The sequence below is a fragment of the Struthio camelus genome, chromosome 5, assembly GCF_040807025.1.
Source record: "Struthio camelus isolate bStrCam1 chromosome 5, bStrCam1.hap1, whole genome shotgun sequence".
In the NCBI taxonomy this organism is placed as follows: domain Eukaryota; kingdom Metazoa; phylum Chordata; class Aves; order Struthioniformes; family Struthionidae; genus Struthio; species Struthio camelus.
Window position 1 is genome coordinate 76,881,567 of NC_090946.1, and position 24,810 is coordinate 76,906,376.

The window sequence follows — 24,810 nt, forward strand, 5'->3', positions numbered from 1 at the left end:
CACATTACAATCCCTGTTTCTCAGCTGTGTGAATCAATCATCTGTTTCCCAAACCCATTGGTCAACATCTCGGGGACCCAATATATTTTTATTGCACTAGAAAAGCCAGTTGCAGGGCACCAACCTTACCACACCGCACCACGTACAAAGGGTTCATCTATCAGCAAACTGCACGATTTCAAGGGAGCTATGCCCCCCATCAAGGTTACATGGCAAACGCTCCTGACCTGGAATAAAAACAAACTTCAGCCTTCCTACCCCAGCAGCGTACATGCGATGTGCTGCTGCTTATAGGCTGGACAAGCTAAAGAGATCACCAAAGAAGAAACTGCATTTTTTCCTAGGTGGACAGTTGAAAAAGCTATGTTTGAAAGGGCATAGTTAGGCATTTTACAAGATATATCTCTGTAGGTACGCATTTTTAAGTCAAAGCTAACGGTTTACATTGAAGCGCAAGAAGTTACAGACGAACACCACCACCAAACTTTTCTCGGCACATGTTACTGGCAGTATCCAGTAGCATTGACGGTATTGCTCAACGGTATACGTTCCCCATCCTCAATGCAAGAAATCCCTGCCAAGAGGATCCCTTTCCAGGGCTGTGACGGCTGCTGTGACCTCAGAGCCCACCCTCCTTCCAGCAAAGAGATACCATGAGAGGAAGGTCCGCTCTCATCCCCATGTTATCAGTGGGAATATATAGGCACAGACATCTCCTGTCCTAGATGTACGAACAGATTTAGGGCTTTCCCTAAAACGGAGGATTTCCAAGGGTTTCTGTGCCTAATCTCCAGTGCCAAACCAAGAGGCAGAACTTGCCAAGCTGAGATACATGCATGTGCTCTGCGTAAGCCACATCAGGATGGAGCGATCAACACCCAGCACTAGTTTTGGGGTCGTTGAGGGCTGAAACATGTCTAAAGTCATGCCTGAAGTCCCGTTTCCCACCGCGGCTCACTCGTGCTGTGTGCAGAGACCCGCTTGCGCAGTTGGGTGCTTCCAGCTTCTCTATATTAGTAGATAAAAAAATCTACTGAAATTGTAATCCAAACCTAGGTGCTTCTTGCAAATGTATTAGCTTAGAAAGGCAGACTACAGCAGTGCTTTTCCTGAAGCCACCTCGTGAAAGTGCATTACTTGTGTTTTTAACTATTAAACTGACAGCTGTTGTGAAGTTCACTGTCAATCCCTCAAAAAATTTATGCTGCAGACACCAGCACAGATACCTAGGGAATTCTGAGCAAAGCAGACGTGCCAAGGACCCCCCGGTCACACCATCCTAGCCGTGCCACCAGCTACTCTTTGCTTTACAAGAGCAGCTATATCCAGCAAATAGCATCCTGGTTCAAGAGAAACTTCCACCACCTCCCACTGATTTCAGGTACGTGGGACATTTGGGAAGTTCTGCTACTGTGCTTGATATTTTTGATAGTAGTCTTTACAAAAAGCTAAACCTTTCAGGAAGGTCTGGGTAACCTTTCCTCGAATCTCGGGATGCAAGCGGGAGAACAGGAGCGCGCTCTCCCCGCCAACAAGCCAATCGTACCGAGATCGACTTGCATCAGCCTGAAAAGCAGACAAGCGCCGCTGAAAACATTGCAGGAAGTTGGCCAAGTTATGGGGCCTAAAAAACGGAGTTTTTACTCACAACTTTTATAATATCAGATTTTTTTCAAAAAGCTGGGCAATCAGCAGACTGGAGGAAAACATGTTCACAGTGTGGCAATCTACCTCTTCCAGGGTGAAGGCTGACCATGGCCAGACTCACGGGAATGGTGTACCCGCTTCAGCGGGTGGCATGCTGAGGGAGGAAGGATGGCTGAACAGGAGAAATCAGGGCCTAACCCCAAATACACAGCAGCCCAAAGAGACTCCTTGTTTGGAGGTATTAAGACTTTTAGAGCAGTCACTCCAGATGATGCCGTTTCTTTAAATCCTTTAAAAAAAAAAAATCACCAAGAAGATCCCATTGATGCTCTGCTTCAGGGGAACGATCAAGTGGCCCTGTAATGAGTTTAGACATCAATGAATTTCCCTGCAGAAAGCAGCAAAGGCAACAGGAGTCACAGTTTGATGGGGAATTCGACAGCTTGGCTGTGCTCTGCCCAGAGCTTCCTGACACGGCTGATCTCTACGTTCAGCCTGCGGGTTGGCGGAGGAGGAAGGGGGATTCATCTGAGCTGAAACCAAAGACAAGACTTCCCCGGACAACAAAGCGGCGGCTGCCGGAGGAATCTCCAGGCGGACAGGTGCCTGGCCTCCGCTCGCACGGGAATGGCCTCGGCGCAGTGTCTCCAGCACCGATATCCTTGCGAGGAATGAAAAGCTGCCAACGGGGTTGGCTGAAAAACAAAGCAAACAAGACACATATCACCGCGGAGTCAAATTCTCCCGGTGCGGTGAACGAAGGCGAGTTCGAAGAACGAAACCTCACCGTTCACAGGCAGCCGCCGCCGAGGGCGACCTGCCACGAAACCTGCCTTCGGAGAGTCGTCTGGCGCCCACCTTCCCGAAACCCCAAAGCAACCGCCCCAAATCCCTAGGAACCATTGTGGAGATGCGACCTCAGGACCTTTCCTCCATCAGAAGAGACAGAGGTAGCGGAGGCCGGCCGCGCCTCTTGTCCCAACTAGCTTAACGTTGGAAAGCTCGTCGGTAAACGCATTCAAACGACCTACTAACGGCGCTGCCGAACCCGGGTGCCCGACCCCACGAGACGGCCCCGCGCCCTGCTCGCAAGCTGGCGTTCAACACCCCGAGGGTTTTCGCAGCGACGCATCGAACGCGCCTTCGCTTCGCTTTTGCGTGTGCAGGATCTTCGCTGCAACCACAAGAGCTAAGACAAAGCCGGGCTTTTGACCCCGCAAGGAAAGGTGCAAGTCTGTCTACCACAGGGCCTTAGCGTCTAAAGCTTCGCTACAAACATCGCGTGATCCTGACTCACACCGAGGCCACAAAAACTGGCAACGTTGCGTTGGGTCTGCTGCCGCCTCCAGGATTTTGGAGCCAGGCTTCGGCAGCGATTGTGGCACCACTTTAAAAAAAAAAAACCCACCACATCGGTACCATCAGCGAAGTCTCAAACAGATGGTTCAGTCTTGATGGTGACAACATAATCCTTCTGTTCGGAGAAAAGTGAGAGAGACCCTCAACGTTGGCAGCGCTGGCAAAAAGAAACGTTATTTAGAAGTACAGCAACGATCATGAGAGCCAATCGCCGTCGCTCACAGCCCGAGATCCCCACGGGAAGGCGGCGGGGCCTGAAGTTTTTGGGGGGCAGACCCGCGCCTGGCCGCCGCGCTGGAGCGGGGCCACGGCCACGGCGCAGGCAGGCGAGCGGGGGCCAGGGCAGACGCGACCTTTTCCTACCCCCCCGCCAAAACCCCTTCGTTTGGCCAAGGAGGCGCAAGCCCAGCCCCGGGCGGTCCCCCCGAACAGCCCTCGCAGAGCTGCCCTCGACCCTCGGGCCCTGCCCATCCCCGCAGCGGTGCCTGTCGCCCCTCGGCCGGCGCTGGGACAAGCTATAAATATTTCTCCCAACCTTTTTTTTTTTGGCCCCTCGGCCCCATCCTCGGTGGAGCGGCCCGCAAGGCCGAGGCCCCGCGGCGGCACCACCTGGGGCCGGGACGTCCTGGCAGGCTCTGCCGCCAGCCACCAGCAGCTTAGCAGCTCTATTTTTCCAGGCTGCCCCTCTCCCACCCCGCTCCGCCTTTCATTCAAGTCGCAAGAGTTTAAGACAACTTGGCAGGAGGGGAAGGATCTATATATACATATGTATAAACGCCGGTGGCCATTTCGTCCGGTGAAACGCAGCGAGCAAATGGCCTCGGTAGCGGGAATGCGGCTCCGTGCAAGCGGCAGGTCGGCGAAGCAGCTGACGGCGGCCCTCGCCGCACAACGCCGTTAGCAGGGATGCCAGCGGCACTATTTTTTTCCTACCCTGCTGTGCGCTGAAAAATTTATTCTAGGAACATTATAGAGCAGGGGAGTAAAAATAGATATGCAGGTTCAGCAAATGGCTCTCCCCCATCCTTGTGTCTCACCCTCCTCCTCCCCTTTTTTTTTTTTTATTTTTTTGCAGAGAAGAGAAGCAAAAACAGTCGTGCCGCTCTCCCTTACGTGCTGTGCGCTTGCTCAGCGGTTCCCGATACAGGCACTCACTGCTTTCCGGGCCCACTCGAAAAAAAAATACTCCCAGCAACCCGGACATTGCTGTTGCTCTCATTAAAAAAAGAAAAGACGAGTCTTTAAATAGACCAGCCAAGGTGGGAAGCATCAAAACACGTGCTGCGATTGCCCCAGTTGAAGTTAAGTTGTGCCTGTCACTAGCAATAGCGATTAACATCGAGAAACTCAGCAATAGGTTGCAATGCCAACTTTGCCTAATCCGGCTGCTCTGGGCCAGGCCTCCGGCTCTGCCCCCGTTTCCTTGAAGGCGACCAGACCCGCTGCCCCCAGCGGCCCCCTCGGGCGAGACCAGCCCGCCGGCGGCACGGGCGGGAGCCGGCGCGGGCTGCAGGGCTCGGTGGCGCTGAGCGCTGCTGCGGGGAGCCCTCCATCGCGGGGCCGGTGACGCACCCCGCAAAGCGAACACCGGCCCGGGGCTGGGCCGCGAGATCTCCGAGGAGCCATTTCGGAGGTAGATGACGCCGATTTGGCTAAACCGAAACATCTGGCGCGAGCGCACTCTGCTTCCTCCGAAACTGCAGCAAGGAGCGATGCCGGGCTTTGCGTCACGCTGGTAACACGCACGCTGCGCGCCGCAGCCCCGAAGCCGGGCATCGCTCCGGTTACAGCCCCGCGCCGGGGACCTCCAAGCGGCACGGGGAGTCGGGTTTCCCGCGTTCCCCTTGCGGTGGCGTCCAGCGGGGAAACTCCGGCGAGGAGAAACAGCTCCGGCTGAAAGAGCGGACGGAGCAGCGTGAGCCCCTCTGCTGTGAGCTCGACCCGCGGCGCTCCGGGTTGGAAAGAAAAAGCAACGGTGCAGAGACAAGCCAGCGGATCGCCGCTGCCCCCGGCTCCTTCCTGCCTTCCCCTCGTCGTCGCCCTGCTGCCGGGCACCCGGCAGGGCTGGGGGATCCCTTTGCCTTGACGGTCTTTAACCTCAGGCTTTCTGCAGCTGGAGCAAGCTGTGACAGTCCTGAAGCCACCCCAGGACCTGCCTGGGCAAAGGGAGCCCCTCTGAGCCCTTCTGGGTCCAGCGAAGCCCAACTCAACCTCAAGCAGCTTTTGGGCCTTATCTAGTATTTCCAAAGTACAAAGAGAAACCGAGCTGTCAAGCAAGCACACAGGCGTCTTCCTAATTGCCTCGCAGCACCTTGCGTTAAAGGCTCGAGGGCTCAACACACCACGCTGGCCGATTTTTCGCTGGCGCGGCCCCAGCGTGAGCTGCTCGTGGCTGGGGGTGCTCCAAGGCACGAATTCTTGCTGCAAGAAAAGGCATTAAAGAAAGAAAAGCAGCCAAGTTAAGATTTGCAAACGCATCCGAGTGAGTGAGAGGCTGGATCCTGTCAGCTCCCAGGAAGACTGAGGCTTCTTTAAAAGCCTCCGTCATTTAGGCTCCTGAGCACTTTCCCGCCTGGTGCCCCCGGTGCTCAGCATCGCGCCGTGCAGGCTCCAGCGAAGGAGGGCCGGGAAGCACTGGGCGCTGCTGCAAGAAGAGAAGACGGCACCAGCGGTGGGAGACACACCAAAGCCACCCCACCACCGCAGCCACCACTGCCCAAAACGCCCCAGGAAATTAAAACGGTAGAAGATCCTCCAGCACCCGCGAGAGCGGCAGGAAGACGTCAGGAAAGGGGAACGACCCTCGGACGCTGCAGTCGTTTGCTGGCTCCCAGCAAGGCTCTGCTCCCCGGGGCGGGTTGGACGCGACTAAAAAGAGCTTTTAAATTCACCACCAACAAAACCTCACCTGTTGTTGGAGGTAACGTAGGGCGGACTCTGCTTTTCAGACCTTCCCGGGAGGGCGAGCTACCTCTGCAACTCAAAAGTCGAAAATCTCAAGAGCTCATTTAACAGCATACTATAGGGAGGACAAGGAATGTTAATAGAAGGCAAATTAAGCACTTTATAACTCACTTCCAAATTGATTTATATGGCCAAGGCTGCTTGGCTACCCCTTCACGGGGTACAGATCCCTAAAGCAAACACCTCCGCAGGACTGATCCAACTCTCCTTGAAGCGGAGAGAGGCAAACACTGCAAGCTGAAGCAAAGACTAAAAAGCGCACAAACACCTCAAACCCCTTAAATCTCCGTTCGATAGATCACTTCGGCAGCACCCCGAATCCCAAGCACTGCAGCCTTAATGGGTGACACTGCGTTATCAAAACACTAATGTATATGGAATTTCTTTATGGCTAGCAAACGGCTAGGATTACGTTTTTAAAAGACTCAATTTCTCGGCATTAAGGTTCATTTCAGAACAAGGAATTTCACTCAGTCTCTCCTGGGACCTCTAAAACCCTGGTGTTTGTATTGCACCCCTGCAAAGGGGCGAGGGGTGGTGGGGAAGTGCTAAAGCCAAATATTTCCCCATTAGCAGCACACTGGAGAATGTGTGCCGACACCTCCGTTCAAAGGCAAGGACCTTGTTTAGACAAGATGTGGCAAACACGAGGTCCCTGCCCTAATGGAACTACTTAGGCGGCTGAAAGAAAGAAGAATATCAATTTTCAGAATACTGAAATTTGGGGGTTGGGGGGAGGGAATCTGCGTTTTATGCATCTCCACCCTGCGGCTTGGCAACCTTTTGGGAGATGCTCCTTGGCTTCCTACCCATCAAATTGAACTGTCAGATTAAGGAACGACAGGACAGACATGTTCTTCTAACATTTGGCAGCTGGGCTGAGACACTGTCTCTCCACCATCGTTCTAGCGATCTCTCCTTGGAAAAGGACCAGGCGAATGTTCCCGTTGCTCCCATCGCTCCAGAAGAAACGACTTGTAAACAGCAGTGAAAACCGTGCCAGGAAATACCAAGGGAAAAACCATACCATTTCAACAACAATTCTGGAGCTGGCTACAGCAGCTTTGCTCTGATGAGCATTAAAAATGACCATTGCCGCACGCAGGCCTGACTTGCTGGAGCCGCCAGCTCCGCGTGCATCGCCGAACTTGCTGAACACACTTAATTGTGCAACGCCCTCCCATGAGACACGGGCAGTTCTCCCTAACCCCATCTGGTGATCGGTGCAGGAGGGCTGGTTGTCCTTGATGGTATCATTGCTTGCGTAACGGCTGAGGCTATTCTTATTCGTCTCTACCTTGAACCCTTTCCAGCACTTGCCAAGTAATTTGTTGCAGTAACAGTAGGCAAACCTAAAGCGCCAAGATAATCATTCAGTCTGCGCTCCACCCTTTCTCCGTGCCCACCAAATGTGAAGCAGCCTACTTCCATGTGACACAGCTTAGGGAAAAATATCTATTGATATAAGAGCTTTTAGCTTTTCATTCTGCCTTTCCATGTCGTTAGGACCTTGCAAACCCCAGCCTGGAAGCAGGGCAGCGCTGTGCTGCATCTCTCCTGAGGAGAACACGTGTCCCAGAGTACGTCAAGGAGGTAAGAGGATGAAGCTGCAGCAATATTTGGGCATATATTCTATGTATCCTCAGGGAAATCTAAGTGACCGTGTACTCAGAATAGGCAACATCAAAACAACAGGAAATGCCACAACCACCCCTTTGGAGCCTGGGCAGAGGCATAAACTACCGAGAATCTCAAACGCTAGCAACCTGAACTCCTGCTGTTTCGAGATAGATCTTGCCACCTGTATCACTTACCTACTGCTTGCGCTTTCTGCTACGGCTCTCTGCACCTCTGAAGTCCGACCCCTGAAGATTTGAGTCAGGTGCCCATTATCTAAAACATAAAAGCCTCTTTTATTTTTTTTAAAAACAAACCTTGAGATGCCAATGATCCACTGATCACAGGGAAGCAGGGTCAGGCTCGCTGCGAGGCAGCATGAGGATAGGAAATTCCCCCGAACCCAGCACTTGGGCAATGAGCAATAGTGGAAATTCCTCTTCACCTTTCCCAAAACTCAGGGGTGAGGAGGCCCCCCCTATGCAGGCTCCTATGACCACTCAATGACTGGCAATTAAAACGTACCAAGGAGAAGATAAGCTAGGGGCTATTTCAAAAGTTAGCCTTAGTGTCATATAGATATAAACCAGGTACATCCAGTGCAGCTTCTGTCCAGAATGCCTCTGCATCCGTTCTTGGTACTCACTGTCATGGGTCCAAACATTTGGGTGGCTAATTTTGTCTCACACCTCAGGCATTTCAAATTTTTAGTCTGTAGGATCAAATAAGGATTTATACATGTGGAGAAAGAGAGGTGAATTGTGACAATAAAAAGTGTGAATTCAGTCATTGCTCCTTTTAAAAGGGATGGAAGTTGTTCATCAAAATCCCAAAGGAAACACCTAAACACACGCCCCGTGGGCTATCCCCCGTGCCAAATTGGAAGAAGTTATAAAATACACAGGCTACTTAAACCCTTCCTACAGGAAGATCCACAGTTGCACAAACCCAGCTGGGAAAACGCTATATTAAAGCCCCACTTCCAGAGCAACGTACGGAATGAAACAACAGCACATAACTTGAGGAGGTGAGAACAGGCCCCGAGATTTTCATGGTCCTTGAATCTAACCCTACGGTTTCTGTGCCTTCATAACCAGTGTCCCAAATCTGTTCTCCATCCCTGCGTGTAAATCCCATTATCAAGCGGAGCGGCACGGGAAGGTAGGAACAGGCTCCCAGGAACGTTCCCCACGGCGGAGCCCTAACACGGGGCTTCCTCTCACCGCGCTCCTGAAAGGTGACAGCCTGTAACAACCACCCAGGACTTAATTCTCTTCTGGCCAGGGCCGTGATTTGCTGCTACATGACATGTGCCGCAATAATTTGCGCCCTGCTCTCCAAAAGAGTAGTTGTACAAACCGGGCTGATTAGCCATCGCACCAGCCTCCCGCTCGCCGTATAAATCTAGTGCCTCTGATTACATCATGCCAGAAAACTGAAATGTAAGTCAGATGGTTAAGGCATTAATGGCAGCACTGTAAAGACTCAACAATGCAAACCTTCCCAAAATGAACTGTCTTGACCTTCGCCGTGCTGACAATAAAAGTGTGACATCATGTGCAAACGAGCTTTAAATTTAAACCAGGTGCAGAGAGCTGCCTGGCGTCTTATGGCTGCTGTATAAACCACTAACATGCGAGCAGCTATGCCGAAGTGGAGGCAAGAGAAATGCCAAGCACGGACAGGGCCCAGTCAGCAACAAAAACAGGTATGAGCAGCTGCTGTGGTGCAGAGACAAAAGCCTGCGCCTCGCTTAAAGGTAAAGAAACCAGCTTTCGTGCTGTTCGGTACCCATTCCAGTTGGCGCAGACGTTATTAGCAAACACAAATTTGCTGATGTGCATTTCCAGATGGATGAGCATATTTGCATTCATACAGCTCTGGAATCAAGCCAGGAGCACAATAATGAGTATTTTCCATTTTTAACTTCTATTCAGGACTCCTTAGACTTTGCAGACGGCTCTGGACTGAGGCTTGGCTCACAAGTTGTCAGTCTGGACAGCTGTTAGAGAGCCCCATGATTTACAACTGCAAAGCATGCTCCTGCTCCAGAGCGTTCCCAGGGCAGCTATCATGCCTCTTACTCCCCTTTTTAACATAAATGTTCTGCCTTCCCTGGCTTCCCCTCACCTTGCTGCACCAAAAGGCCCTTCAAAAAGGGGTTGCCAAATGCATCCTTTAAGTTTCAGAGAGCAAAAAATCAAACACTTTGCTGAGAGTAGACAGATCCTGCAGGAGCAATTAATAGCAGCTCATTGCACCATGTCTCACCTCTATTTCAAGCTGGCTGCTGCAGACATCTATGTGCCGTCCAGAGCAGGGATCACACAAAACTACGAAGGCAACGAAAAACATCTGACAAAGGAAAACGCAAAGGAAGTGCACAAAGACAATACCACCACCAAACCAACCACTGCTGCAACGATTTTTAAGAGCAACCGCCTTCCCTGGTGACAGTAATGCTACAGCCTGAGTTGGGGCTTATGGCAAGAGACATTGCAATGCTTCGTTTTTTTTAACTAAGCAGGCGAGTCACACACACGGTACTGTACAGCAAAGATGACAATCAAACGAGTTACATAAACATTATTCTTTATTTTCGGGGGTTTGGGGGAACACAGAAATTTTTTTTTAAAGATTTTTAATTCTACACTAAGTATTGGTTGGATGATCACTACAGAAACACAAATACAAGAAAAAAACATCAACTATAGAAATTAGGCAGTAATTTTTTAATACTGGAAATTCTCTGCCACTGACAGTCATTAGGAAGTAACAACAAACGCGTCCAAACGTTTTGCAGTATGCATACCAACTAGAACCAAAGCTTTCAATTTAAAGTCAAAAATGTAATGCAACAATTTCAGCTTAAGTGTTAAACAAAATCAAACTGGGAAAGAAGTTCTACTATAATGTTATTTGAGCCCTTGGACTGATCTGAATTTGAATCTTTAACTACAGCACGCATAAGGATGCCTGCTACAGAGGTAAGGCGGACAATTTCTATCTCATTAAGTAGGAACATTTGGAAACAATCTGATTAATCTTCAAATATTTATCATGATGCATTGGTAAATACTTGCATCTCTTTCTGTTGTTTACAGAAATATCAATGGAAGGCCACAGAAAGATCCCCGGCTGCAAAATTGAAAAGCGCTCCAAATTCTGAACCTCCCTTCGGGTCAATCAGGGCTTGGGAGCTAGTCTGCAAGAACTAGTTCAAGACTAGGTCCACCTAATCACTCTCTTCCTTGCTAGCAGTTACTTGTGCTAATCTACTTACTCTGGTACAAATCCTGAGTTCAGATTCACCGGATCAAACTGCTATCAGAGTTGGCTTTATCTGCTATTTTACTGAATAAAGATCAAGTAGTACATGGCCACACTGCACTAAACCAGTTGAATTGTAGGCAAATTATTACGGAAACCACAGGGAGATCAGTCCTACAACGTAAACAGGATTGTAGACATTTCTTTTTCAGTATTTTTAAGGTTGCCGAGCCTTGGATTTAACATTTAGCTCTTTCACAACTTGTGATAAGCCGCTTCCACTGCAGTGGGAACCACATCTAGGTAGGGGAATCCCTACTCTACAGCCAGCCCCAAAATCAGCCAGTCGTGCTCCTTTTCAAGATCATATAGTTCTGCATAGCCTACCTGCCTTCTCATATAGATGAGGGAATTAATCATTTGTGTCCAGAACAGACAAAATTCTGTCCTCACATATCATATGTGATTCTGAAGGGACATCAGCTGATGCTAATTCTCATATTCTTCCCAAATAATTCTAAAAATTAATCTTGGGAATGTAATTTAAATGAGAATGGCCATATTGGGCCAGGCAAAAGGCTCACATAGGTCCATATCCCGTCTCTTACTTCTGTCCAAACGAAATGCCTCTGGAGCCTCCAACAGGCACGTGTGGACTGACGGTCCCCAGAAAAATCCCAGCCTCCAAGATTACAGCTACTGGAGCACTGCCTTCCAGATCTGCACCAAAACGATACTTCCTGCAGCATGAGAAATGCAGTAATTAAGTTTTCTCTCACGTGCAAACAGCGTGCTTACCAACCGCTTAAGGATGTAACGTTTGCCCTAGCACTCAGTCACAGAGATCCCCTTGCACCTGCGCTATCCTCATCCTCACTGGGAGGCTCGCCAGGGTAGGAGACAGGGCACCTCAAGTATATTGCACACGACAGAAATGATTTAAGAACCTCAGATCAGGACAGCTTTCCAGTGAGGCAAAGCTACGATGTCTCCAGGTTTCAGAAGGAGAAATAAATTCTTAGAAGAGCAGGCACGATGGGCACACCAAGGGTTTACCTGCATGCAGTACTGACCTTCAGCAGTGACCAGTTGTGGACGCTTAGTGAGAAGTATAACAACGGGGCACAAACGGAGCAATACCTTTCCTGACCTATACCGTTTCGGCCGTGCTGCACACTGCATAAGGATCATTGGCGCTGTTCAACTAACAGCGCATCCCTGGTCAGTGCCATATAACTGACGCTAATGCAAAACTAAAGTGAAAGGGAAGGGGAGGGGTGAGACGGAGAGAGGATAAGACTGTCTCAATTTTCACTACATGGGGACACAGGAGAGAATTTTAAGCTTATTGCAATGACAATCAAGTACCAAGACGCAAGCTGCTTAGAAATAGTCCTATTGGGGGATAAAACACAAGCATTTCCCCACAAAAAAGGACAGGTTAAGAGCATTTTCCTTTTGCAATACCAGTTTCTGTAATGCTGTTTACAAGGGACACTGTCCACACCCAGCTTACCACAGCTGGTCTGAAACTTGAGCAGCCTTCAAATGGACAAGGAATGGAAACGGGAGAATGAGAGAAAACAAATCAAAGGCTACCAATTAATTTTCATCTCTCTTACGCTGTTCTTCATGTTCACTTGGAGAAAGACAACCTTTTCATGTGAGTTCAGAAGTGCTGTGGGCCCCTTCATCCATTCCTGTCAAGTCTTCAGAAAAAGGTCCAAAAATGCTAACTACTGATAATAAAGCAGAACCGCTGGAATTTACAAATCTGGAAATTCAACAAAAAAAATTGGTACATAAGAATAAAGAAAACATATTTAGCAGCATGTGAGTGAGCAGAGAGGTCCAAATTTGAGCTTATTTAGCTCAGAAAAACTTCCTGTGTACCATTATAGTGAAACCCTTATACAGACATAATAAACAGAGCAGTAAGTAAAATCAGCTAGAAAAAAGAGGGAAATCCTCTTTCTCACCCCCTTTTCGTAAAAATAAATTTAAAATTCTGTTTTTAAATAAGCATCTATAAAGTTTCCACTAAAAAAAAAAAAAAAGACCTGTTGCATCAGAAGTTGTTTTTGTTAAGTGAAAACAGAAAGAAGAAACTATTGTAAGTTTTTGCCCCTTTCTAGTATTAGTCATCCCAGGACAAGCCTGTTCAGACCGATGCAATGCTTCTACCTTGAGGATTTGCACTGGCCAGCAGAAATGGTGCAGAGAAAAAATTCCATCTAGGCAAAGACCAATTCTATCTGATTCTATCTGGCAGCAGCACAAGTTTTAAGATTGCTTTTGTTATCAGGACACAGGGGCATAACCAGTAAGGAGACAGAAATACAATGTATTTATTCCATGGGAGAGTCCAAGGATAAAAATAGTGTTCTTACTGTTTTTTCATTGTGGAAAATGCTTGTATCTTTTTCTAAATTTGGAAATAGAAGTTCACTCTCTTTCCTCCTCCTCCTCTCCGCATTTTAAGTTATGTATCATATAAACTTCTTAAAAGTAGCAATATTTCTAACTCTTTTTCAGAGGTAGTAAAACACACATTCTGCAAATCAACATGCTTCTATCTTTTCTGCACTGCAGAAAGCCAAAATATAATACTAGAGCTCCAACAGAGGTGTGAATTGCTTCCATTCATCCTAACAGAATATGAACTTCATACACTAGTATCAATCATTTAAAAGTCTAGCTATTAGGTAATACCCCGTGCTTTAGAATGATAATGTAGTGATTTCCATAGGATTACTGGAATCACCTGTAAATTAACACTGTATTTCAGGTACTTTCAGGTACTCAGTCACATTTTTCAACATGATGCACACAAATCCAACTGTCTGTGTAAGAACAGAGTATTAGTAAAACTTTGCCAGCTTTCTGCACCTTAACAAGTAATCTAAGTCTTCAGTGTTAAGGCTTCCTGTTTAGAATTTAAAATACTTAAAGCAACTGTAGTGATGTCTTAGAAATACTACTCCATCATAAGGTATAAGAGTATGATAAATAAGAAAATTTCCACAAAAACTCCCAATTCTGACAAACATTCCTCCTAAGTGTCTGGAGTTAAAAAAAAAAAAAAAAAAAAAAAAAAAACTACAATTCATTCACATCAATGTAAAGTTTCCTATCTTCCTAAAAAGTTCTGGATCAGATACAAAAGTATTTCCTGATCTACAGCGTCATCGCTGTTTCAAGGTATACTTTTGTAAGATAAACATTTAGCTTTTTACACTTCTGCCTGAGATACCCAGAGCGGCTGAACCACTACAGTATAAAGAGTGTGAGGCACAGCTATTAAAGGGTAGTCACAGATAGGGAGGTGGCTTCATCTGGTTATCAGGACTTAAAAATGCAGGGAGAACTGCAAGAAGAAAGGCAAGATGGAAAGCCTCAATCATTAATACCCATATAATGCTGAAAAACAGCCTCGATCAGAGGTGGCCAGAGACTTTCAAGTTAGAGGCATCCCCCACGCGTGCATGTGTCCTGCTTGCAGCAGCTGGCTTCAGCAGTTTGTGTGAGGTCTCGTGAGAAGCATGAGTTGACCTAATGGATGCCACTGCTCAAAAAGGCAGTCTCACTCCCTCTCCCTTATTTTTCTCATCCCCCGAGTTGAATCTGTTCATTTTGTCGACAGATAACTTGTCACATCTCCTTGGCCGCGCTGATTTCTGCTAGTTAAACGTGCTGACCTGCAGTCACTGCCAGTGCCACAACAGCAGTTGTGAACTTCTGGCAGGAGCGGATACACTCTTTTGGGTAGTGACAAACTATGAGATTGGCTCATCTTGTGTTGTGAAACCTCAGCTAGAAACCTCACGATAAAAATAACTGCAGTCTTTTCCAGGATATAGTATACCAATTCCCGCAGTCGGGGATCCTAATGCAACCTCTGGGTTAGTTTCTAGACCTCATCACACAAGTCTACTTTTACATTAAACTCATAAGTAGCAGAGTATTCCCAAGGCATACAGGAATCCTGAAGTGGTACACAGCTGCACACCAATACCCCCTGGGTGCCTTCAGGCCATCTGTCCACAGTGAAAAGCATCTTATGGATGCTGAGACAGTTGAGCGGGTCAGAAACCCTAGTTCACCAGCTCAGAGATGGTTATCTCAACTCTGGTTATTTTCTGTTCCTTCCTATTACACAGCTGAGGATCATGCACATTCAGTTTGCTTTATGTTAAAACTGGCACATGAATCAGGCTTTTACAAATCCAGTGTGGAACTGAAATAATTAAAATGGAACGACATGGCTTGTCTGGAGAGTGGCATAGCTCGACGCCCCTTGCAGACCACCCAGCAGCGTTTTATCAAGGCAGCTCGCTTAGCGGACACCTCTTTCCAAGTTGCAATCAACATTCAGGTTGCTCCACAACCATCAGTAGCGGAGAAGCTGAGCTACCTATCATGGTGACATTAAAGAAAACCATAAATACTTGCATCAATCAAATGCGATCTCTCCTACCCCATTAGAAAATATGACTGTTTATGCAGAACAAGTTTTAGGAACAACATAGCTATGATCCTGCTGTAACTTACTTCTGATTTTCAGTTTTTGGCTCCAATTCTGTATTGGAGCTGAATAGCACAGACCTGCTTTTAAGAAGCTAGAAATGCCAGGCTCTGGGGGATCTCTGCCATCCTAAATGATAAAATATAGATCAACATATTAACAGAACTGTTTCAACAAGATTGTCGAGCTACAGCCAATTACTTTACTGCTTGTGCACCACGTGGAAGTGAAAATTTATTTAAATGTAGCTTAATAGCTGCTTCGTATTGCATAAATGTATTACTTTGCTATGTTTCACTTGTGTCTTACTCTACCTCTCAGATGTAAAAGTGCTAAGCCAAATTAAAAGAAATATCGCATCTGGAAATAATGAAGAACTTTCCCACTCTCTAAATCTTGCCGTTTGAGTCTTGAGGTCTAATTTCTTAACTTTACACAAGACATTACTGTGGAGGCCTAACTTCCTTAGGGCATAAAATCCCTGAAGAGATTAGGCTATTTCCATTTTAAAGACATTAGATCCCATCTGAAAGTAACAAAATTTTTAAAAGCTTACCACGGCATCGGTCACTGCTTTCATCCTACTAATATGAGGAACTTTTGTGGTGGGCACCCAATACCATATTTAACAGAGTCCAGTTGGTGTTGAAAATTGCATTCATGTTTCATTTAGGCACAAAAAAGGACTATAAAGGGACACATGAAAGTTTAGAGATCTGGGATAAGGTTAGGATTCCGTAAACATGCATCTTCCTCTGTCGCCAACAGAGTCAGAATTTCACCTTTCAAGCCCAAAACCTCACTGATTGCAGCAATATATGAAATAAGGGTGTAATCTAGTTCAAAGATGAAATACTAGTGGAAACGTGAGAGAGAAAAAAGAAAGAAGTCTTTCACTGGGAGGAGTGCGGAGGTAAATTGAGTAATATTCAAAAATAGGCATTAATTGAAATATGTCTATTTTTAACTGCAAAATGGAAATACTATCTAACACTACTAAAATGCAATATGTCAGGTGCGGACAGACTTCCGTTTTTTAAAAATTACTCCAATATGATTCAAGTACACTGAGGAATAAAACTGCATTGAAAAAAAACACTACAAACCTTAGAGGAAACCTTCCTATTATCATGATGTGCCCTTTAAACTGGGCTGAGGCAGTCGGCTTCTGGATACATATTAGAATAAATTTAAAGTAATCGTTTGGAACCAGGAAGTTCTTAATATGAGACGGCTGAAATTTTAGAACTTATTCTACTGAAATCAATGGAAGTCTTTCATTATTTGGGATAATGTGTGATATGCACATCATGACTGATATACAATCTGTCCATCTCACTCTCTTTAAAAGAAGACTTTAACTGAAGATTCATTACTAATGTAGTGGGGGGGGGGGGGGGGGGGGGGAAGAGAGAGAGTTGTTTTTTCCATGGACAGCTTTGGTCAATTTTCTTCAGGATGTCCAGCATTCACTTCAGCAGTTTTGGTGTGTCGCAGTTTTGCTGTCTTTCTCCTGTCCAGTTTAGACAGCGGTGATAGGCTTTTATTGATTAATCCAATTGAAAATTATTAGAATTAGACTGAGAAGACCAACACAAATGCCAAAAATAACCAATGCACATGCCTGTGAAGAAAGAAAACAAAAAATTAAATGTTTTACTGAAGAAAGCATCTCACATTTCTAAGGCTTACGACTCTATAAAGACAAAAAAAAAAATGCAGAAACAGGTTTAAACAGTGTCTTTTGAAATAATCTTTTACATTTTAAATTACTCAAGTCTTCAAACAAGCTGTTTTCTCTAATCCTAACTGAAAATCTTATTTAGAAAGATATCTGCTTAGAGTAAAATTAAACTAAGCCTGCTCTAGGAAAGTTTCACTGAAAACTTTCCTGGTTATTTGGTTTGCTCACACTATGCATCTGAGAACTGCAAACACTGGCCTGCTTGCTACAGATTTAATTTTTAATTTTACATGTAAGCTCTCTGAAGAAATTGAGAAACTTATTTGCATTTTCCTCAAAATATAATTCAAGTTACAATGGATTCTTAATATTTTTAATAGCTAGATGATAATAAAGAAACCACAGCTTAAGAGACAGCAGATTGTTGATCTGTTAACAAGGCCCAAAATCTGTTGGAACTAGTTAAGGCTTTAAATTGTGAGAGAGCATTGTTATTAGATTTTCTTTCAGATTTCTTATTTTGTCAATACAACAGTAGCCTTAAGAACCACAAGAATGGCAAATGGTCTAAGTGCAATCAGTGTGCTGGTGTTTTAGCCACTGTCATAAGCTTGTTCGGCTGAGCAGCAGTTAAAATCCCAAAAAGCACAGCTACAGTGGAAAAAGTAGGTTGCTACACAAATTCCCACCAGAACTTAACCTACTATACCAACAGAGAAGCCATAAATGAAAAAAAAAAAGATGTTTTTGAGAAGGCTTACTTAGAAAATAACCATAAACACTGTTTCACTCAAATACAGTTTGGCCTTGTCCCAGCTGCCCAAGCAAACGACATCAGAGCAATGCATAAAAGCTGAGGAGAAACTAGATTAAAAGTCATGAACATCTGAAAAGTACATGGAAAAGCATGTATTCAGATCAACAGTTCAGCATACAGAGCCACTGCTCGTCAAAAATGTCTTGTAAGAAAGGAGTTTTGGAAAGATCAGAGTTAATATGAAGGACAGAAGAAAATGCTCACAGATTCTGTGAACTGCAGTGGAAAGAGAAACTTCACCCCCTGCATTATATGCCCTACAGTATATTAAAATGCATCTAAAACTAATTAGCACATGGGAAAAAACAGCATACCCCGATTTTCTGTGGTGATGATAAGTCTTCTCTGCTAAGTTTAAGATAAAACAGTCCAGGATACACAAAAAGCAAACACGTTGATGTGGTTGAACCTTAAAAAACAGAAAGAAAGATTTTACTTGGAGCAAGACTGAAGCATATTACTTTAGCATAATGCTAAATTTCTGGAAGTTAAAGAAAAAAACCACCTTACCAACTACTCCAAATATATTTTTGATGTCAGGTACATACATTGCAAACAAAACAACAGTTGTATTCAGCGTTAAAGTGACAAGAATATGGCATATCCATGACACATGGAGATGAGAGAAAAATACCATCAGCACAGCTTTCCTTGCCTATATAACGTGATGAAAAACATTGCATTAGTAAATAAATATATATACACATATTTTAATCTTATTTCAATTTTATAAATTTAAGAAAAACTATACCATTCAACATGTGCAAGAATATTTTAAATGAAAACGAAAACAATTTAGTAATAGTTAAATTAAGTTCTGTCCTTCTGTAGCATGGAGTTGACTTAATTATTAAAGCAGTATTTATCATGCGGTCATTAGTCTCAAGGAACAATTCCTATTTTGCAGGGACAAGGAGAGGTTGGGGATAACGCTTTGTCTCTTTGAGCGTGCTTGTTAGCAAATGTCAGCACACTGCCAACCAGTATATAACTTATACATACACAGGATGTATCCACAATTTTTTTTTTTAATGTTACTGAAAGAATTATCTCAGCTCTACCATGGTATTGATAAGCTGAAGCAGAATTTTCATGGTGAAATAGGTCAATATATGTTTTTAATTTATGATTTGAGTTTTCATATGTGTGTGTGTGCGTGTGTGTGTGTGTGTGTATGCGCACACGCACGTATGTGTCTGCATGCATATACACATGAAAATCCAAGCCAGCAAAACTTAATTTAAGAGAAACAAAATCAAACTAAATAAACTTTAGATGTTCTGAATTCTGCAAATTAAAAACAATGCTGTGGGCTAGTTTTAATCTGAAATCTGTCTCAAAAGCACAAATTAGCTTAGTGGTTAGTTGCTATTCTGGACCTTTCATGGAACATATGCAAATATGTGGTCTTTGATCAATCACTTGACAAGTGAATAAGATACACAAGACTAGATGTGACTCCAACATTGCAGTCTGCAAAACATTAGTGTTACCATCGCTTATGCCAGCTTCAAAACGTTCAGGAGTACTTACTGGGAAATGGATTAGAGGGACTGTCAAAACCACAGCAAATAGTATGGCAAGTTTAACAGTCATGATTACGATATCATGTGGCAGGTACCTGCTGTAACCCTGCAGTAATTCAGAGTCCACTTTGTCTGAAAATCAAAAAATGAATTGCTTTGTTAATCATTAGAGAACTAAGAATAAAAATAATTAGCTACACATGTTACACTTGCAATAAAATTGATCATTTTGCTTGAGACTAACGCAGAGTGGGAGGAAGTGCACATAAGCATCACGTCGGCAGAACCGGTGTATCAGTTCTACCTATACGCAACCTAGAGAAAACTGAACAAACTTCAAGAAGCAAATCCCAGCCTTTGTTGAAGCCAAAGCTATCTAGGAAGAAGATATAAATATGGAAGAAAAAGGATTAGAAAGAAAGATATCCCAAACTTATAAAGGTATGCTATAAAACTTATCCAATCCACTAGTAAGGTAGCATTACGTTAAATCTTACCTGAAGTTCACCAGGTTAGCTAGTCTTTAAAAAAAAGAGACAACTTTTAGTGGCCTGAAAGGATCAAGAGAAAATGGAGGTAAATTCTAAAAAACTCTCAAAAATGCCTCAGAAAGAACTAAAGAAAATATACTGGTATTAGTATCCACAAGCCTCAAACCTTCTCTACAGGAGTATTTCAATAGTTAGATAACAACAAGCATTATTCACAGATGAGAACGTGGATCTGGTGAAAGTCTCGACTACTAGTTTTACTGATATTTGACAAAGGGCTTAAAATTTCTAGTAACTCTAAAAAAGCCGAGGATGATGAGTAAAGTTTTAACAGTGTGCAGGATAATATTTTAAGAGCCCTGAACTAATGGAACTGAACATTCACATAAACAACATTTAAGGTAACTTTTTAGATAAGCTTCATCTCAAAAGTACTGCTTTCATTTTATTAGGCCAAAGAACAAATTGTATCTGGACCATTTAAGTTCTCTATCAGAATTTTTCCAACTGCAACAGGTCAGCAATATTGTAACCTAAAGATTTACTTCTCTAGGCTCCAAATACCTGCACGTAGCCTGCCGGAATTCAATTGGGAGACTTGTCCCTGCTAGGATTTGGTTTGGAGCAGGTGCTGGACAAGCCTGCTGACAAATAGAGTTTGAGCAGGAAAAAAAGCCTTCAGCAGCGTGAAATATAAACTGCATCATTTTTGTTCAGTCTGCTATCTTGCTCAATAAAGAGTAGAGGATACACGACAACAAGCTAAGGACACAGTGCTGTAGATCTGGTTCCGTACATCTGAAACGGACACCGCCAGATTCTCTTCGTTCAACTAAAAACCAGAAACAAACTGATTTTGCTAAATTATCTGCATTTCCTTCTTTTCCATAAGCATTAAGTGATAGGCCAGGTGACACTTTGCGATTTGGGAGACAAGTTGCGATTCTAATTGAAAAGAAGAAATCCTTTAAACTATGCTAATTTATGTGCTACTACTGGCGGTATTTTTCAGTATACTGCTGGATGGATAATACGGAGAAAGATAATTAGCATCAGTCATGCTTCTAAATGCATCAGTCATGTTTTATTTTAAAAAAAATTTTTTAAAAAAGAAACTACTGACACTTGAGACTATGATTTTCCATATGGGCAAATGAGCAGACTAAGTAGCAAAACAATGACACCTGAAGGCTGTCAATCTGAATTCCTGTATCACCCAGAGTATAACAGCGGAGTGTGTCAGCAACACACCCAACCAGACCAAACAAGAGCGCTGCTTTCAAACACTTTCAAACAAGAGCGCTGCTTTCTCCAGCAATGAGTCTTCTGTGCTGAAAACTGATTCTATTGCAGAATTACTACACTGCAGCGTATCATGGGAGACACCTTCGTCATAAGAGCTACTTTTGTACAACTCAAGGTAAAAGTGGGGTAAAAAGTGGTGAATCAGCAGCTGCACCCCTCAGCTTTTTTCCTCGACTTCTGCCCTCTTCACCTGAAAAGTTCCACTGCTACTAAGTCGATAGCAAAACCCAGAGCCTTGAAAGTGCTCTGCTGCACCATGCTGCTGTGGGCTTCAGAATGGAGCAAAATCCAGTTGTTACATCAAGTTTTAAATTCACAGAAAGCAGTATAAAAACTTTTGAACAGCAGAAAGAGGAAACATGTCTTCTTTCAAAGGAGGAACTCCTGTTTTTGTTTTCAATTTAAAATAAAGTGTTTTACATTTTCTTGGACTGGTATTTTAGAACAGGGAACAGATTCCGTCTATTTAAAGAAATAATGAAACAAGACAATCAAAAAGTGGAAAAGGGAGTAGAAGCTTGCAAGGGGAAAAAAGCCCTTGCAAGCATCCACTGATGGTTCATGTATTTTAGGCTCCTGGGACTAAGCGCTACTAAAAGAAATGCTTGCTTAAAAACCAGTAATGTTCCCAGTGAAAAAGACAAAGGGGCTGCAGTCAAGACAAGGCCTTGCCTCCCCCCCTCCCCCCCCCCCAAAAAAAAAAAAATCATGACAGTGAGGCAATAGGTATAGGAATGGTTTCTAGATTTTTAATTTTTTGATGAGATCTCGTTTGGAGACAGATAGATTCAAAAGGCAGCCCAGGATAACTATCACAGTGACAGTCAAAACCATATTTCCCCACAAAGCACGTAGAAACAATTAGGGAACACCAAAACCAGCCCAAGGAATAGCAGTCCACGTGCTGGAATGCTTGGTAAAGGTAGATCAGGCTGCACTGCACCATTAGAAGAGACGTTTTTAAAACTTGCCTGCTCTGCCATTAGCAGATGCAGCTGGCTGGCAAATAGAAAGCACTGGATACATTGTAATTAAGAAAAAAATCTGGAGGAATGAAATCTTTCCGAGTTCACTACTGATACAAAGAGCAACCGTGCACCATCAGCAAAGGTATCACATTAGGGATTTCAAGACTCTCCAGATAACTTTTCAAAAGAAAAGGAACACTTCCAGACAGTTATGGTCAGACATACTTGGGAGAGGAGATGCCAAGTCCCTTAGAAATTTGTAACTATTAGCTGCTGAAAGCCCATATTCTTGGTGCTTTGTCAGACACTATCCCAACCCCATGATCCAGCAATACAAAACACTGAAAAGTAGAGATAGATCCCAATCACAGTACTTTTCTTGCATTGCCTTATTGTCTCTTCTAAGAAATTTTAATCATTCCGATCAGCACAGGTCATCTCATAAGGGTGAGTTTGCAGAAGGTGTCAGAAGAATCCTCATAGATGACTGAGATGCCTTTATGTGACAGCATCTCTATAATACCACTCCAGAAGACAGTTATGATCTCTAAGGAGAGTCAATTCAATTTGACAACGCGTTCTACGCAAGCAAAGCATACCATAGCACAGCAGGATACACAGAGCCAAATGACATTTCTTAGAAAAGGCATCACTGTGACATGATATGACAGGATACTGAAAATACTGTCAAACTGCTAAACACTCAGAAGATCATAAAACAGCTGCTAGCTATGTTATATAAGACAACTAAAATTGTTGTATGAAATAGACACTCACCTACTTCTGGCAATGTTATGAGGGACCTTTAAAAAAAAAAAGCCACTAGGTAGGTAAGAGTTCTGAAATCTTTCTGAATATTTGGCAAACGCAAGAATACCAGACAGTCATCTGTGTTTAAACTCAACTGAAAAACTGCACCCAAAAGTATTCAAGAGTTCAATCACAGAGTCATCAAACGGGTACTGCAACACATTGCCATGTAAGCTCCATAGCAAATGCAACTGAAAGGAGTATGTAGTGTTTGGTAGGGTAAATGTCACATGTATAAATTTAAAGACAGAAATCCCACTTTTCTGTTTGCTAAGCAAAAAGGTGTATTTACTTAATCAAACACTATAACTACTACATCTTCAAGCAACTGACATCTGCAAAAAAAGTGTTCCTTTCTTCAGTGCATACATTGAACAGACATTATCTCTGGCTCCGGGATAGCACATACCACAAATTATTGAAGACTGCAAGCGTGCCAGGAAGCCTAACTCCAAGCTCACACTCTTCTTTTCTTCTCTAGGCTTTTGTCATTGGCCTCCGCTGGAGTCAAGGCACAAAACTACATGGACTCTGCCTGATTTGGCTGTTCTAATTTTCTCATGTTCCTTCTCTTTTTTTTTTCCCTCGAGTCCTCTGGTTTGCCTTAAGTAGTCACTTTGTGCAAATCATCAAAGTAAAGCTTTCCTAAATTGGATGATTCATGGCACTTTTTTTTTTCCCCACTCCCAGCAGAGTCTACTGAAATAGCTAGTGCTAGTTCTGAAAAATTCGTAAAATCTCCTCCTCCCCTGCAAAAGAAGAAAACCTGAGGCACCCTACATGAGTCGTATCCAAGCTATTTTGGACAAGAACAACCATGACTGCAAAACTGCAGGTCTCCCTGATCTTAAGGACTGGCTTGCTGTGGGTCAAATTCCTCACATAAGAGGCCTCAGTGCTAGTTAGAGATCACAAACAGACTGGGGATACCACAGGGTCAGTAAGCATGCTAGATTTCACTACTAGAGGTACAGCCTTAGAACAGGGGTATAAAACTTGCTGGATCAGCAAATTAGCATCAGATCTCAAACGCTCTAACAGATCATCCTAATCCGTACCCAGCTTTTAAATGAAAATATTATACATTCTAACATATAGTGGCAGTCAGTAGATTACTTGCATAGTCTGTCTTACAGAACATCAATAGACCATCAGCTACAGTTTAGGGACCAGTATTTTGCCTACGTAACATTTTAGACATAAACCCCACATAGTTTCATATTTTAAGCAACGACAAGTCAATGAGGCTATAATACTTTGCAAAGTTAGGTATATTCTTGTCTTCACAGGACCAAGATTCAAGAGGATCCAAGTGTATCAATACAAAATAAGCCTGAAGTACCCCAGTTATTTTAAAACTTCATATGGATGTTAGAAGTGAATTATTTAGGATTTCAGGGAAATAAAGAAGCTTTGGGAGCAAAAAGACTCATTACAATTACTGTACAGTGCAGGATGCATCAAGTATCATTTATTATTAGCTTGCATTCTAAAGAATACTTTAAGACTATACTTACCATAAAAAGTCAGGTACCCAAACAAAGCAGATATAAAGTAAATTAGGAAACTCAGACCAATTCCTGTGACAGTGACATTCTGCATCCTACTTTTGGAAGGACTAAAAAGTGGAAAAAAAAAAAAAAAGTGTTGTTTAATCTCTTGTGGAACATTGAACACAATGCACTCTACAGTATATAAAAAACCCAGCAGCTTGCTTTTTATAAGAAAGCGTCCTCTCAATTTATGGCCGCAAAGCATTCATTGAGGTCTGTGCTGTCACCTGTTACCTTTTTTTTTTAAAAGTATTTTTTATCTGGTAATTAAAAC

At 43.9% G+C, this 24,810-nt stretch overlaps 1 protein-coding gene across 3 annotated transcripts in view; it reads right to left on the reverse strand.

The window, feature by feature from the left end:
• Positions 1 to 10,162: 10,162 nt before the first annotated feature.
• The window catches only part of SLC38A6 (solute carrier family 38 member 6), a 48,083-nt gene continuing 33,435 nt past the window's right edge, over positions 10,163 to 24,810 (reverse strand). For 2 of the 3 annotated variants that reach the window (XM_068947368.1, XM_068947367.1), the window contains exons 12-16: positions 24,501 to 24,601; positions 19,417 to 19,541; positions 18,394 to 18,538; positions 18,198 to 18,292; positions 10,163 to 17,006 (exon numbers count right to left, since the gene is read on the reverse strand). In XM_068947368.1, coding sequence (XP_068803469.1) covers positions 16,926 to 17,006; positions 18,198 to 18,292; positions 18,394 to 18,538; positions 19,417 to 19,541; positions 24,501 to 24,601 — 547 coding nt within the window. In that variant the 3' untranslated portion in view covers positions 10,163 to 16,925. The remainder of the gene's footprint in view (positions 17,007 to 18,197; positions 18,293 to 18,393; positions 18,539 to 19,416; positions 19,542 to 24,500; positions 24,602 to 24,810) is intronic. The other variant, XR_011141705.1, reaches the window with a different exon arrangement.